Below are 16837 nucleotides of genomic sequence, written 5' to 3' on the forward strand. Positions count from 1 at the left end.
TGTGTGTGTGTGTGTGTGTGTGTACCTGTGGTGAATATGAGCAGGCCGGTTAGTGTGAGTGTGTGTGTGTGTGTGTGTGTGTGTGTGTGTGTGTGTGTGTGTGTGTGTGTACCTGTGGTGAATATGAGCAGGCCGGTCAGTGTGTGTGTGTGTGTGTGTGTGTGTGTGTGTGTACCTGTGGTGAATATGAGCAGGCCAGTCAGTGTGTGTGTGTGTGTGTGTGTGTGTGTGTGTGTACCTGTGGTGAATATGAGCAGGCCGGTCAGTGTGTGTGTGTGTGTGTGTACCTGTGGTGAATATGAGCAGGCCGGTCAGTGTGTGTGTGTGTGTGTGTACCTGTGGTGAATATGAGCAGGCCGGTCAGTGTGTGTGTGTGTGTGTGTGTGTGTGTGTGTGTGTGTGTACCTGTGGTGAATATGAGCAGGCCGGTCAGTGTGTGTGTGTGTGTGTGTGTGTGTGTGTGTGTGTGTGTACCTGTGGTGAATATGAGCAGGCCGGTCAGTGTGTGTGTGTGTGTGTGTGTGTGTGTGTGTACCTGTGGTGAATATGAGCAGGCCGGTCAGTGTGAGTGTGTGTGAGTGTGTGTGTGTGTGTGTGTGTGTGTACCTGTGGTGAATATGAGCAGGCCGGTCAGTGTGTGTGTGTGTGTGTGTGTACCTGTGGTGAATATGAGCAGGCCGGTCAGTGTCAGATACAGAACGGCCTTCCTCCGGTTCACTTGTTGCTGCAGCATCATGGCTGTGATGTCATTAGTAAGCCCCGCCCCCGAGCTGTCCTCTGATCTTGGTTGGATGAGCTTCATCTCCACTCGAGTTTTACGTTCTCCGGTCCCGCCCCCTTCCTCCACCCCCTCATCTGCCTGGGCTCCACCCCCTGGAGACTGAGAAAGAGAGACGGGCGAGAGAGACAGTAAAGCAGTGCAGAGAGACGTTCGGTTCTCGCTTGAAACGTCAACGCCTCTAAAGCCCTGCAGGGTCAAACGGTGGGGGGCTGGGGGGGCTGGGGGGGTCTGACTGAGTAAACGTCTGTGATGTGATTTAAAGTGTAATGATGCTAATCACATCACTGTAATGCGTTCGTTTCCCTGCTTTACCCCCAACACTGATCAAACCACAGTGGATTATTCATTTATTCAAATTTATTATAATATTAACACGCTTCAGCTTCCGCATCCCTGAGAGTTTGTAAGTAATTTGTAAACAATGTTAATGATTCACAACATACTGTTCCATACAGGACAAATACGAGAAGGAACTGCAAAAAAATAGCCCGGTTTGGAGTTGTGATGTCACAAAAACCAACATATTTACATATATCCACCTGTTCAGACTATAACACCTAAACCCCGCCCACTCACACTGAAGTTATAAGGAGTGTTTCAGCCCCAGACCGCTTTAGAATAAGGCTCAGTGGAGGACAGCCAATTAGAACAGAGCTCATTTACATATCAGTCTTAAAGGCGCAGTAACAGGAAGAGCCTGGTTATTTCTAAGCGATCAAGCTGACTGAGGCTGGAAGTTGAGCTGATTTTGATGCACAGAAGTACATGAACGCTGTCTTTGACCTCAGGTGGAGAAATTAAAATACGGGCCATTCAATGCTGTAGCAGCGGTCAGCACGCGCTGATACGGCGGGTTACTCTCACCCCGGTCAGCAGCCTCCTCACAGGATCAGCCATCACCTCCTCCACCTGCAACACACACAATCAATCAATCAATCAATCAATCAACCAACCAACCGACCTTTATTTCGTCTCAGAAGTACACTGAGAGTTAGGAATTAAAAATCTCAAATGAAATTTAAATCAAATTAAATCAACTAAAATGAAACCGAGGAAGCCACGAATATAAAAATAAAAAGATAATAAATAATGGCTCAAAATTAAAACAGGCATAAAACATCAATACAATCCAAAATGGAAAAACATTGAGTAAATTAATAAAGCACAAATCAGACCATAAACAACAAGAAAACTAAAATTTTAGAAAAATCTAATTATTTACTAGAACAGAACAGTAAAAAAAACGGCAAATAAAACGGGTGCAACGAAACAGTGAGACGGAATTTAAAATTAAAAAGAGAAAAGGTGTGGAAAAGCCTGCTTTACATCACCACCTCCTCAGAAAAGCTCAGAAAAGAGTCAGATTACAGTGCAAGGAAAACTGTCCTGAGATTACAGTGTAAGGAAATAAATCCTGAGATTACAGTGCAAGGAAAACTGTCCTGAGATTACAGTGCAAGGAAAACTGTCCTGAGATTACAGTGTAAGGAAATAAATCCTGAGATTACAGTGTAAGGAAAACTGTCCTGAGATTACAGTGTAAGGAAAACTGTCCTGAGATTACAGTGTAAGGAAATAAATCCTGAGATTACAGTGCAAGGAAAACTGTCCTGAGATTACAGTGCAAGGAAAACTGTCCTGAGATTACAGTGTAAGGAAATAAATCCTGAGATTACAGTGCAAGGAAAACTGTCCTGAGATTACAGTGCAAGGAAAACTGTCCTGAGATTACAGTGTAAGGAAATAAATCCTGAGATTACAGTGCAAGGAAAACTGTCCTGAGATTACAGTGCAAGGAAAACTGTCCTGAGATTACAGTGTAAGGAAATAAATCCTGAGATTACAGTGTAAGGAAAACTGTCCTGAGATTACAGTGTAAGGAAAACTGTCCTGAGATTACAGTGCAAGGAAAACTGTCCTGAGATTACAGTGTAAGGAAATAAATCCTGAGATTACAGTGTAAGGAAATAAATCCTGAGATTACAGTGTAAGGAAAACTGTCCTGAGATTACAGTGTAAGGAAAACTGTCCTGAGATTACAGTGCAAGGAAAACTGTCCTGAGATTACAGTGTAAGGAAATAAATCCTGAGATTACAGTGTAAGGAAAACTGTCCTGAGATTACAGTGTAAGGAAAACTGTCCTGAGATGACAGTGTAAGGAAAACTGTCCTGAGATTACAGTGCAAGGAAAACTGTCCTGAGATTACAGTGTAAGGAAATAAATCCTGAGATTACAGTGTAAGGAAAACTGTCCTGAGATTACAGTGTAAGGAAAACTGTCCTGAGATGACAGTGTAAGGAAAACTGTGCTAAGATTACAGTGTAAGGAAAAACTGTCCTGAGATTACAGTGTAAGGAAAACTGTGCTAAGATTACAGTGTAAGGAAAACTGTCCTGAGATTATAGTGTAAGGAAAACTGTCCTGAGATTACAGTGTAAGGAAAACTGTCCTGAGATTATAGTGTAAGGAAAACTGTCCTGAGATTATAGTGTAAGGAAAACTGTCCTGAGATTACAGTGTAAGGAAAACTGTCCTGAGATTACAGTGTAAGGAAATAAATCCTGAGATGACAGTGTAAGGAAAACTGTCCTGAGATTACAGTGCAAGGAAAACTGTCCTGAGATTACAGTGTAAGGAAATAAATCCTGAGATTACAGTGTAAGGAAAACTGTCCTGAGATTACAGTGTAAGGAAAACTGTCCTGAGATGACAGTGTAAGGAAAACTGTGCTAAGATTACAGTGTAAGGAAAAACTGTCCTGAGATTACAGTGTAAGGAAAACTGTGCTAAGATTACAGTGTAAGGAAAACTGTCCTGAGATTATAGTGTAAGGAAAACTGTCCTGAGATTACAGTGTAAGGAAAACTGTCCTGAGATTATAGTGTAAGGAAAACTGTCCTGAGATTACAGTGTAAGGAAAACTGTCCTGAGATTACAGTGTAAGGAAATAAATCCTGAGATTACAGTGTAAGGAAAACTGTCCTGAGATTATAGTGTAAGGAAAACTGTCCTGAGATTACAGTGTAAGGAAAACTGTCCTGAGATTATAGTGTAAGGAAAACTGTCCTGAGATTATAGTGTAAGGAAAACTGTCCTGAGATTACAGTGTAAGGAAAACTGTCCTGAGATTACAGTGTAAGGAAATAAATCCTGAGATTACAGTGTAAGGAAAACTGTCCTGAGATTATAGTGTAAGGAAAACTGTCCTGAGATTACAGTGTAAGGAAAACTGTGCTAAGATTACAGTGTAAGGAAAACTGTCCTGAGATTACAGTGTAAGGAAAACTGTCCTGAGATTACAGTGTAAGGAAAACTGTCCTGAGATTACAAGTTAATAGGAGCTCAGCCAGTTTGCACTGCAGTCCCTGAGTAATCAGCAGTAATAAGGCAGGTGGCGTTTTCTAATAGATCTAAAAATCAATAATCAAATGGTTTGTTATGTTTGATGTTGTGATATTAAAGTGATGAAAGGCATTTTACTACCTGAGTGAATGACAGACTGGATGATCTGAGCAGAGCTCACAGAAAACTCCTCGGCGATGAGGCCGAGTCTGAGACGCAGCGTCGGCTCCGAGCTGCTGTACGAGGAACTAAACCACTGCTGGGATGTTTTTCCTGATTAATGAAAAAGCAACAGTGAAAATCAAACTTTACTCTGAGATTTCCAAAACAACTGTCCCCAAACTTTTGGCGGGCAGTGTAATTCCCATATTCCAGACGCTCCAGTGCACGCTAACCTTGAGGAACAGCAGGACGTTCAACTCCAGCACAGTGACCTGCACCTATTGCATCATTTACCTCATCAGTGCTGCAGTGAGACTGTGAGTGTCGCCCCCTGCAGGACCCACAGCTCACACTGCAGAGCCGGTAGTAACTGAGAGTGAAGAGCTTTATTCACCCAGCAGGTCAACACAAACTGCCCAGCCAGACCAGGTAAACCAAAGGGGCAGAGAGGTCATGAATAATTCATAGTAGACACTGAATAATTCATAGTAGACACTGAATAATTCAGAGTAGACACTGAATAATTCATAGTAGATACTGAATAATTCATAGTAGACACTGAATAATTCAGAGTAGATCATGAATAATTCAGAGTAGATACTGAATAATTCATAGTGGACGCTGAATAATTCAGAGTAGATGCTGAATAATTCATAGCAGGTGCTGAATAATTCATAGCAGGTACTGAATAATTCATAGCAGGTACTGAATAATTCATAGTAGACACTGAATAATTCATAGTAGACACTGAATAATTCATAGTAGACGCTGAACAATTCAGAGTAGACACTGAATAATTCAGAGTAGATACTGAATAATTCAGAGTAGATACTGAATAATTCATAGTAGATACTGAACAATTCAGAGTAGATACTGAATAATTCATAGTAGACACTGAATAATTCAGAGTAGACACTGAATAATTCAGAGTAGATACTGAATAATTCAGAGTAGATACTGAATAATTCAGAGTAGACACTGAATAATTCATAGCAGGTACTGAATAATTCATAGTAGATACTGAATAATTCATAGCAGGTACTGAATAATTCATAGTAGATGCTGAATAATTCATAGCAGGTACTGAATAATTCATAGTAGATACTGAATAATTCAGAGTAGATACTGAATAATTCATAGTAGATACTGAATAATTCATAGTAGACACTGAATAATTCAGAGTAGATACTGAATAATTCATAGCAGGTACTGAATAATTCATAGTAGATACTGAATAATTCAGAGTAGATACTGAATAATTCATAGTAGATACTGAATAATTCATAGTAGACACTGAATAATTCAGAGTAGATACTGAATAATTCATAGTAGATACTGAATAATTCAGTGGTACAATACTATAAGGAATAATCAACACCAGTTTCTGAAGAATGTCAGACGGGTACTGAAGCGTTACTGTATCTGCTGAATGATTCACAGCAGTAGCTGAGTAATTAATGGAGGAGTAGAGATTAACAGAGTGTTAAGAGGTTAATGCAGAGCGTCCAGTATTTACCCAGAGTGTCCAGGACAGTTCAAAGGGAATTTTCAGATTGCGTCCTGCTGGATCAACACGGCTCTGGAAGTGATGCAATAACAGAAATACCGACACTCACTTCTGACCAATCAGGGAGGTCACATCCCCCCATCTCTCACACACTTCTACCTCTCTCCATCTCTATCTCTCCTTCTCAGCAGACACAGGAAAGAGGCTGAGAGAGAGATAAAAGGCCTCCACCCCACCCTGCGCACTGCACTGTCTCTCACACACACGCACACACATACACACGCACACACACACACACACACACACACACGCAGTTCCAGCTAACAGCAGCACACACAGGAACCAGGCTGAACCTCAGCAAACACGCTTCTCACATGGAGCTTCACTCAGCCAGTCAATGCCAACATCGCCTGACAGGAACCAGACGTCCCCCTCTAAAAGCTCCTCACAGTGGTGGTGATGGGAACCAGACGTCCCCCTCTAAAAGCTCCTCACAGTGGTGGTGATGGGAACCAGACGTCCCTCTAAAAGCTCCTACAGAAAGTTCCTACATGAACTGGTTCTGAATTCACTGCCTGATGACTGAGACGCTGTTTTATGAGAGTTTAGAGAACTTCAACTCCATTCATGGTGGAGGGAGACATGCAGGGCGCTGTGCGGCAAAATAGTCCCCAAAGAAAACTCATTATTCCAGATTTTCCACTATTTTCCATCATCAACATTCCATATAAGCTCAGAAGACTTCTGTAGGTTCTCTGGTGGTTCTGGATGGTAAATAAAGTGTCTATATCTGTGTTGTAGTCATGGCGACGCCTGGTTCCCATCACCACCACCATATGTATACACATATATTATCTTTAACATTCTTTAAAGATACCTTTTATCTTTAAGGTACCTTTGGTGGGGTGTGGGGGGTTAAAATCTTAATTAAAGGAGTCAGATGCCCTCAAACCCACCCCCAACGCACCCCACCCCCCACATGAGTGAGAGATCAAAGCCTGGGAATGTCACCATAAACACAGTGATCACACACTTCCACAGAGAGCTCTGGGATACGCATTTGAATTCAGGAGCGGGAGGCTCTGATTGGTGGAGAGGCCTAACAAGGTCAGAAAAGTTTGTGGTGCTTGTTTGGTCAGGTTAACTTTATTAACGACACGGCAAACACAGGAAATGTCCCCACCTCAACACTAACATCTGACAAACTCTCACACGACAGCCAGGCTAAATCATCTAAACACCGGCTCCCACAGCTGGCACAGGTTTCCGTAAATCCAGATGTTTAGGTTTCAGACACTTTAAATCAGCTCTAATCTTCCAGGCTGACGCAGCGTCTGTACTGGACTGTCCATTTATCAGTAAAGCTCCATAACCAAAGCCAACCCTGAGGAGGAACGGTCACTGCGTGATCAAATAAACATCAGTATTTAAACCCAAAGGCTGTGGGTTTCCATTAGTTATGGAAATGAGTGTTCTCCTGTCTAATGCTCCGACTTATTTGATGTTGCAGCTGAGATTTCCCAATTTCCCGATTTTGTTTTTAAACAGGAATAGCTCAACTAAACATTGTTTACAAAAACAGGTTGGTATGGCGTAAAAAGCAGGGTTCATTTCCCTGCCAGGGCAGGAATACCACGCTACACCAATAAGAGTCCCTGGGCTGGACTCCTAACTCTGCATTATACCAATAAGAGTCCCTGGGCTGGACTCCTAACTCTGCATTATACCAATAAGAGTCCCTGGGCTGGACTCCTAACTCTGCATTATACCAATAAGAGTCCCTGGGCTGGACTCCTAACTCTGCATTATATCAATAAGAGTCCCTGGGCTGGACTCCTAACTCTGCATTATATCAATAAGAGTCCCTGGGCTGGACTCCTAACTCTGCATTATATCAATAAGAGTCCCTGGGCTGGACTCCTAACTCTGCATTATATCAATAAGAGTCCCTGGGCTGGACTCCTAACTCTGCATTATACCAATAAGAGTCCCTGGGCTGGACTCCTAACTCTGCATTATATCAATAAGAGTCCCTGGGCTGGACTCCTAACTCTGCATTATACCAATAAGAGTCCCTGGGCTGGACTCCTAACTCTGCATTATATCAATAAGAGTCCCTGGGCTGGACTCCTAACTCTGCATTATATCAATAAGAGTCCCTGGGCTGGACTCCTAACTCTGCATTATACCAATAAGAGTCCCTGGGCTGGACTCCTAACTCTGCATTATACCAATAAGAGTCCCTGGGCTGGACTCCTAACTCTGCATTATATCAATAAGAGTCCCTGGGCTAGACTCCTAACTCTGCATTATACCAATAAGAGTCCCTGGGCTGGACTCCTAACTCTACATTATATCAATAAGAGTCCCTGGGCTGGACTCCTAACTCTACATTATACCAATAAGAGTCCCTGGGCTGGACTCCTAACTCTGTATTAGATCAATAAGAGTCCCTGGGCTGGACTCCTAACTCTGCATTATACCAATAAGAGTCCCTGGGCTGGACTCCTAACTCTGCACTATACCAATAAGAGTCCCTGGGCTAGACTCCTAACTCTGCACTATACCAATAAGAGTCCCTGGGCTGGACTCCTAACTCTACATTATACCAATAAGAGTCCCTGGGCTGGACTCCTAATTCTGCATTATACCAATAAGAGTCCCTGGGCTAGACTCCTAACTCTGCATTATACCAATAAGAGTCCCTGGGCTGGACTCCTAACTCTGCATTATACCAATAAGAGTCCCTGGGCTGGACTCCTAACTCTGTATTACATCAATAAGAGCCCTGGGCTACTCATGGCCATGAATGAGAGAATTTGTATTGATATATTTCTGAGCTTTGTTTGGGTTTTTATTGGTTTTTTATTCTACTTTTTTTCTGCGTGGGGTTGTAAGTTTCTATACTTTATTATTCTATACTTTTCTATACTATACAATTAAAGGATTTTCATACAACCGTCCATCCAAGCCAACCTTTAGGAACCAGAGAGATTCCAAGAGTGGATGACCAGTGATCAGCTGCCAGTGCTCTCCTTTATACACAGTCTGATAAACACATCAATACTCCCTCATCGTCTTACTAAATGTAGTCTCTTTAAAGAATTACTCAAAAAGAGCTCAAAGGTGAGACTGAACACCAGATTATGATTGTGGAAGCGAAGAAAATTAGCCGTATTAATGTGCAGTGTTATAAAGTGTCTGACCTGTGTGTCTAAAGACAAACACGATTTCATCTCTTCTTCTTTTAGGCCAGAATTAATCAGGTTTATTATCAGTTCTGGTTTATCATTTTCAGGGTCAGCCCTGCTCGGGGGAGGGGGTGGGTAATTTCTGCCTAGAGTGGGGGTCTCTCTTTGAAGGGGTTATCATAAAAGAGAGACGGTAGTTTTGTAATGTGCACACAGCCATGGTTAACACACACACACACACACGTGCACGCACGCGCACACACACACACACACACACACACACACCTGTTTGAACCACAAACCACACGTCCACTGAGCTCAATATTAGACCCAAACCCAACACAGCAATGAAATTTGAGCATAACTCAAATCCCAAACTCAACAACTAAGGATTTTCCACCTCTAATCTCTTTTAACGGAGTTACAGTACAGCACCGTGCAAAGGTCAGAGACCACCCTTCATTCCTTTCACCACTGAGTGGTCTTCTCACAGTGGGAGGATGGACAGAAACACCTGTGGATGTTTTCAGATCTGAAGCAGCTTGATGTTCTCCTCTCTCTCAGAGATCAAAGCTTTCAGCGCTGTTTATCTGATGGGGGCAGGTCTGGGGCCCATCAGCTCTTCCAGGTGGTTGTTAGGAGGAACATTTTCTCTGAAATCAAGTTTTTGATTTTGAAATTTGGAAACTCCTGTCTTTTTTTCAGGGAATAACAGGAATAATAACCTGTACTTAACGGCTGGTGTGACTGGACGGTCTCGGACTTTTGCACCATACTGTACGTACAGTTCATCGTTTAGTGCTGTTTATTGTGCTGGGGTGACATTTCTTACAGTCTGTATTTTAAAATGGAAAAGGTTCTTTCTTAAAATGCTACATTGGTGTTATAAGAACCTATCTAGAGCTCAGAATTATGGGAAAAATGTAATATCACAATACTATCAGAACTATTAATACAATGATACATATTCAACATTTTATACAGTGCTACATTAAATCCAATTAAACAGGATTAAGGATCCTCTCTTTTCAATCCAACATGCAGCTGAGAAACGTTTTTAAGTTCTGGCGATATCCATGACGTACTCATGAACAAACACTGGGAGGTATGTCATCACAATAACAAGAACAACACTCCTAAAAAGAGGGTTCTTCAAAGGTTCTTTAGGAAAGGCAATGCTTCTATATAGAACTATGAACACTCAAAGAACCATTTGCATGTTGAAATGGTTCTTGAGGTTGATGGAGAATGTGTTGTACATGGTTTTATATAGACAGAAGGGTTCTAGATAGGATCAAGGATGGTTCTGCTATTGTTACGATTACAAACCTGCATGATTACATGGTTCCATGGTGAAATGCTTCTTCAGACTGATATAGAATGTGCTGTATACGTTCTATATATATGTTGTGACAAGCATGACATTGCAATAGCAGAACCCTCCTTGGTCCTATATAGAACCCTTCTCAAAAAGGTTCTGCCTAGAACCATATACAAAACATTCTCCATCGACCTGAAGAACCAGTTCACCATACAAAGAACCATTTAATCATGCAAATGGTAACTTGAGTGATCATGTTTCTAAACAGAACCACTTTCTTTACTAAAGAACCCATGGAGAACCCTGTTTCAGTCTATTTAAAGTACTCTGTAAGTAATGGTGGTAAAAAGTAAGCTGCAAGTGCAGCGACGCAATTAAACAAAGAAAATAAAACGTCACAGAAACTCTGAGTGACTCTCAATAAACCAACGATAATTCACGAATGAGGAAAACAAAAGAACAGAGGATGAAAACAAAGGACGATACAACCAAAACAGACCACCACCACCCTTAAAAGGCACTTTCACCATTTCACCATTTCATTTTGTGTAATTGCTCTAAATCTCTTTTCTGACTCTGTTGTGCTCTAGAATTACTGCTCCTATCGCTGCTGTCGGAACAAAACCTCGTATCTCCGGCTTTGCCGTGTTTCAGTTTTTGCCATAATTTGAAAATTCCTGTTGTCCTACACACTGGGTGTAAACTTCATGATGAATGGACCAAAAGAAACGGCCTTAAATTACTTGTAAAGACGTCTGGTTCCATTGACTTCCATTAAAAGTAGAGTACATTTTTCCCTCTCCTGTAAAGTTAACATTTTGGGGATATGAGGTTTTATTCCGACAACAGCGAGATACACAAAAGAGTATCGTGAGAAAATGTATCACAATACTGACAACACCCTGCTGTATCACCCACCCTTAACTCCAGAACTTTTAAAGTGAAGCCCACTTCACCAACAAAAACTGCAAAATAAACTCCTGTAACAGGTGACCATCCCGGACCGGGCAATCAGTGATCAAACTGGACTTGATCACCTCGACACTGGCCTCGTTCACGATCAATACTGGCCTCAGACCAGCCAACAACAGGCCCCCCCGGCCCACCGCCCAAACACACTTCAAACCGGCCACATATTAAAAGCACCTCACTTGAGATTACTAACACACTCCAAGCCCCCCAAGCAGGAGGCGTAAGTAAGTGGACAGTTACTAAAACACACTCACTGGATCAGGAGCAGCGCCGCGCCTGTCGTCCGCCTGTCTGGCCTTCCTAACTGACAGGCCTCTATCTGTGCCCTCCCAAACTCCACCCACTAACTGCTCGCCTTCACAGAAGCCCTGCCCCCTCACACAGTCCCCCTCAGTCACTGGTCAGGGAGCAGAGCTGCACTGATCCTCTGTAATGTTTACGTTTCACTTTAATTGTTTTACATGATTTGGGTTCAGTTCTTTCTCAAACACATTCAATTCAAAAGAAACACAGAAATACATGAAACAGGAAAAACAGGCAGAAACATGAATGATGACGGTACATGAAACACGCGTGTGCAGGAACATCTAGACGAGTCACTCTCTCAGATTATTTAGCCAGTCAGTTTCTATGAAGGTATAAAACAAACATTATGAGTGTGTTATTAATATTACTGTATCTCACAGGATCAACAGTCAAGCCGCACATCCTCCACCACTGCTCTCCTACTGCAGAGTCGGGGTGGAGTAGTGCTGGAGAGTTTGTGTTTCAGTGTGTGGTGTGGATGTGTGTGTGTGTGTGTGTGTCAGTGTGAGGTGTGGGTGTGGGTGTGTGTGTGTGTGTGTCAGTGTGAGGTGTGTGTGTGTGTGTGTGTCAGTGTGAGGTGTGGGTGTGTGTGTGTGTGTGTCAGTGTGAGGTGTGTGTGTGTGTGTCAGTGTGAGGTGTGGGTGTGTGTGTGTGTGTGTCAGTGTGAGGTGTGTGTGTGTGTGTGTGTGTGTCAGTGTGAGGTGTGTGTGTGTGTGTGTGTCAGTGTGAGGTGTGGGTGTGTGTGTGTGTGTGTCAGTGTGAGGTGTGTGTGTGTGTGTGTGTGTCAGTGTGAGGTGTGGGTGTGTGTGTGTCAGTGTGAGGTGTGTGTGTGTGTGTGTGTGTCAGTGTGAGGTGTGGGTGTGTGTGTGTCAGTGTGAGGTGTGGGTGTGTGTGTGTCAGTGTGAGGTGTGTGTGTGTGTGTGTGTGTGTGTGTCAGTGTGAGGTGTGGATGTGTGTGCAGTGCAGCTGAAGACTCTGTGGGAACTTGGTGAGGAACTCTCTCTCTCCTCGGCTCACTTTCCTCAGATGAGCTTTCTCTGAAACACACACACACACACACACACAGTGATGTCCCATATGTATTATATATGCACGTGTTTGAAATGCCTGTATATTTTTTATGATAACTGGATCAAATGAAACAAACTGAAATAGAAATGATTTAGAAAGACGTTTGGTTCCATTGACCTACATTAAAAGTAAAGTCTGTTTTTCCTTCTCCTGTAAAATCACCGGTTTCCGACAGCTGTGATAAATAATTATATATATATGAAAAGTAATGTTGGAGTGTTTCTGCTGGTCTGTTCATCATAACTCCTCACGCTGTAAGAGCAGCTGGAGGTTTTAGATTCTGTGACAGTAAAAGGTGAGAAGCGGAGCTCTGAGGTCGTCTGTGATGATCTACTACCTGGCCTGTGTGAGCGCAGGGTGCAGGTGAGGCAGAGCTGGCGGCAGACTGGGCTGCTGGAACACAGAGTGCAGAGAAACCGGACCAGAGGATCGTCAGGGTCCACATCACACACCTGAACAAACACACACACACACAGCTGTGTGAGCTAAAGTTAACATCACAGCAAAGGTTCTGAGAAAAATCAAACCTGCAGTTTCCCTCTAATCCCGCCACGGGTCACCAGCCACGACACCTGTACTCCTCTAAGCTCAAACTGCGGCTGATACACACTGAACCGCCTCCGGCCCACCCAGACCACTCACAGGTCCTCACCAAGGCGGGCCGGACCGGGTTTAGAGCTCAGCGTGGCTGACTGTCAGCTGTAAACATGAACACGGGCGGCGAGGCGCTTTCCCAGCTGTCGGGCTGAACTCTGACTCTAATTATCTGCCGCGGACGAATTTGCAGAAAAGATTTAGGTGACTATTGATTTTTAGTGTTTGTTAGCCGTAACATTAGCCGTGTAGCTCTAAAGTAAAAACGTCTGGTCAAAAGTTACAAACAGGAATCAGAAAGGAAGATCACAACATAGAACAGCAGAGGAACCTCAGGCTGGTCTACAACTCCAGGTCTACATGAGTCAGACAGTAATCAGATAACGGGGAAACTCCAGGTCTACAGGAGTCAGACAGTAATCAGATAACGGGGAAACTCCAGGTCTACAGGAGTCAGACAGTAATCAGATAATGGGGGAAACTCCAGGTCTACATGAGTCAGACAGTAATCAGATAATGGGGGAAACTCCAGGTCTACAGGAGTCAGACAGTAATCAGATAATGGGGGAAACTCCAGGTCTACAGGAGTCAGACAGTAATCAGATAATGGGGAAACTCCAGGTCTACAGGAGTCAGACAGTAATCAGATAATGGGGGAAACTCCAGGTCTACATGAGTCAGACAGTAATCAGATAATGGGGGAAACTCCAGGTCTACATGAGTCAGACAGTAATCAGATAATGGGGGAAACTCCAGGTCTACATGAGTCAGACAGTAATCAGATAATGGGGGAAACTCCAGGTCTACATGAGTCAGACAGTAATCAGATAATGGGGAAACTCCAGGTCTACAGGAGTCAGACAGTAATCAGATAACGGGGAAACTCCAGGTCTACAGGAGTCAGACAGTAATCAGATAACGGGGAAACTCCAGGTCTACAGGAGTCAGACAGTAATCAGATAACGGGGAAACTCCAGGTCTACAGGAGTCAGACAGTAATCAGATAACGGGGAAACTCCAGGTCTACACGAGTCAGACAGTAATCAGATAATGGGGAAACTCCAGGTCTACACGAGTCAGACAGTAATCAGATAATGGGGAAACTCCAGGTCTACAGGAGTCAGACAGTAATCAGATAATGGGAAACTCCAGGTCTACAGGAGTCAGACAGTAATCAGATAATGGGGGAAACTCCAGGTCTACAGGAGTCAGACAGTAATCAGATAATGGGGAAACTCCAGGTCTACAGGAGTCAGACAGTAATCAGATAACGGGGACACTCCAGGTCTACACGAGTCAGACAGTAATCAGATAACGGGGACACTCCAGGTCTACACGAGTCAGACAGTAATCAGATAACGGGGATACTCCAGGTCTACACGAGTCAGACAGTAATCAGATAACGGGGATACTCCAGGTCTACACGAGTCAGACAGTAATCAGATAACGGGGAAACTCCAGGTCTACAGGAGTCAGACAGTAATCAGATAACGGGGAAACTCCAGGTCTACAGGAGTCAGACAGTAATCAGATAACGGGGAAACTCCAGGTCTACACGAGTCAGACAGTAATCAGATAGTGGGGAAACTCCAGGTCTACACGAGTCAGACAGTAATCAGATAATGGGGAAACCCCAGGTCTACAGGAGTCAGACAGTAATCAGATAATGGGGGAAACTCCAGGTCTACAGGAGTCAGACAGTTATCAGATAATGGGGAAACTCCAGGTCTACAGGAGTCAGACAGTAATCAGGTAACGGGGAAACTCCAGGTCTACATGAGTCAGACAGTAATCAGATAACGGGGAAACTCCAGGTCTACATGAGTCAGACAGTAATCAGATAGTGGGGAAACTCCAGGTCTACAGGAGTCAGACAGTAATCAGATAGTGGGGAAACTCCAGGTCTACACGAGTCAGACAGTAATCAGATAATGGGGAAACCCCAGGTCTACAGGAGTCAGACAGTAATCAGATAGTGGGGAAACTCCAGGTCTACACGAGTCAGACAGTAATCAGATAATGGGGAAACCCCAGGTCTACAGGAGTCAGACAGTAATCAGATAATGGGGGAAACTCCAGGTCTACAGGAGTCAGACAGTTATCAGATAATGGGGAAACTCCAGGTCTACAGGAGTCAGACAGTAATCAGGTAACGGGGAAACTCCAGGTCTACATGAGTCAGACAGTAATCAGATAACGGGGAAACTCCAGGTCTACATGAGTCAGACAGTAATCAGATAGTGGGGAAACTCCAGGTCTACAGGAGTCAGACAGTAATCAGATAATGGGGGAAACTCCAGGTCTACACGAGTCAGACAGTAATCAGATAATGGGGAAACCCCAGGTCTACAGGAGTCAGACAGTAATCAGATAATGGGGGAAACTCCAGGTCTACAGGAGTCAGACAGTAATCAGATAATGGGGGAAACTCCAGGTCTACAGGAGTCAGACAGTAATCAGATAATGGGGGAAACTCCAGGTCTACAGGAGTCAGACAGTAATCAGATAACGGGGAAACTCCAGGTCTACAGGAGTCAGACAGTAATCAGATAACGGGGAAACTCCAGGTCTACAGGAGTCAGACAGTAATCAGATAACGGGGAAACTCCAGGTCTACAGGAGTCAGACAGTAATCAGATAACGGGGAAACTCCAGGTCTACATGAGTCAGACAGTAATCAGATAATGGGGAAACTCCAGGTCTACAGGAGTCCAACAGTAATCAGACTCCTGCTTTACAACCAGCCAACAAACTCACAGAAGACGATGTGACGTGAAGGTAATAACCCAAACTTCATGCCACAGCTGGTCGGAAGTCGGCGTTAGTTGGTGGGGCACCAGTGAGAGTTTCACCAGGTGAAGTCGGCGTTAGTTGGTGGGGCACCAGTGAGAGTTTCACCAGGTGAAGTCGGCGTTAGTTTGTGGGGCACCAGTGAGAGTTTCACCAGGTGATGTCGGCGTTAGTTGGTGGGGCACCAGTGAGAGTTTCACCAGGTGAAGTCGGCGTTAGTTGGTGGGGCACCAGTGAGAGTTTCACCAGGTGAAGTCGGCGTTAGTTGGTGGGGCACCAGTGAGAGTTTCACCAGGTGACGTCGGCGTTAGTTGGTGGGGCACAGTGAGAGTTTCACCAGGTGAAGTCGGCGTTAGTTGGTGGGGGCACCAGTGAGAGTTTCACCAGGTGAAGTCGGCGTTAGTTGGTGGGGCACCAGTGAGAGTTTCACCAGGTGAAGTCGGCGTTAGTTGGTGGGGCACCAGTGAGAGTTTCACCAGGTGACGTCGGCGTTAGTTGGTGGGGCACCAGTGAGAGTTTCACCAGGTGACGTCGGCGTTAGTTGGTGGGGCACCAGTGAGAGTTTCACCAGGTGACGTCGGCGTTAGTTGGTGGGGCACCACTGAGAGTTTCACCAGGTGAAGTCGGCGTTAGTTGGTGGGGCACCAGTGAGAGTTTCACCAGGTGAAGTCGGCGTTAGTTTGTGGGGCACCACTGAGAGTTTCACCAGGTGAAGTCGGCGTTAGTTGGTGGGGCACCACTGAGAGTTTCACCAGGTGAAGTCGGCGTTAGTTGGTGGGGCACCAGTGAGAGTTTCAC

General features: G+C 44.2%; 1 protein-coding gene across 7 annotated transcripts in view; it reads right to left on the reverse strand.

Annotated features, from left to right (window-relative positions):
* tfr2 (transferrin receptor 2) overlaps positions 1-16342 on the reverse strand; it is a 33940-nt gene extending 17598 nt beyond the window's left edge. For 2 of the 7 annotated variants that reach the window (XR_005130744.1, XM_037541323.1), the window contains exons 1-4: positions 11533-12159; positions 4267-4398; positions 1646-1690; positions 658-880 (exon numbers count right to left, since the gene is read on the reverse strand). Coding sequence is in view for 6 of the 7 variants with exons in the window: in XM_037541323.1 (XP_037397220.1) it covers positions 658-880; positions 1646-1678 (256 nt within the window). In the remaining variant the exon portion in view is untranslated. Of the gene's footprint in view, positions 1-657; positions 881-1645; positions 1691-4266; positions 4861-5803; positions 6297-11532; positions 12160-12992; positions 13108-16006 lie in introns of those variants that run through there. The other 5 variants (XM_037541321.1, XM_037541322.1, XM_037541319.1 and 2 more) reach the window with 5 other exon arrangements.
* Between the last annotated feature and the right edge of the window lie 495 nt (positions 16343-16837).

The sequence above is a fragment of the Pygocentrus nattereri genome, chromosome 9 (genome assembly GCF_015220715.1).
Source record: "Pygocentrus nattereri isolate fPygNat1 chromosome 9, fPygNat1.pri, whole genome shotgun sequence".
NCBI lineage: Eukaryota > Metazoa > Chordata > Actinopteri > Characiformes > Serrasalmidae > Pygocentrus > Pygocentrus nattereri.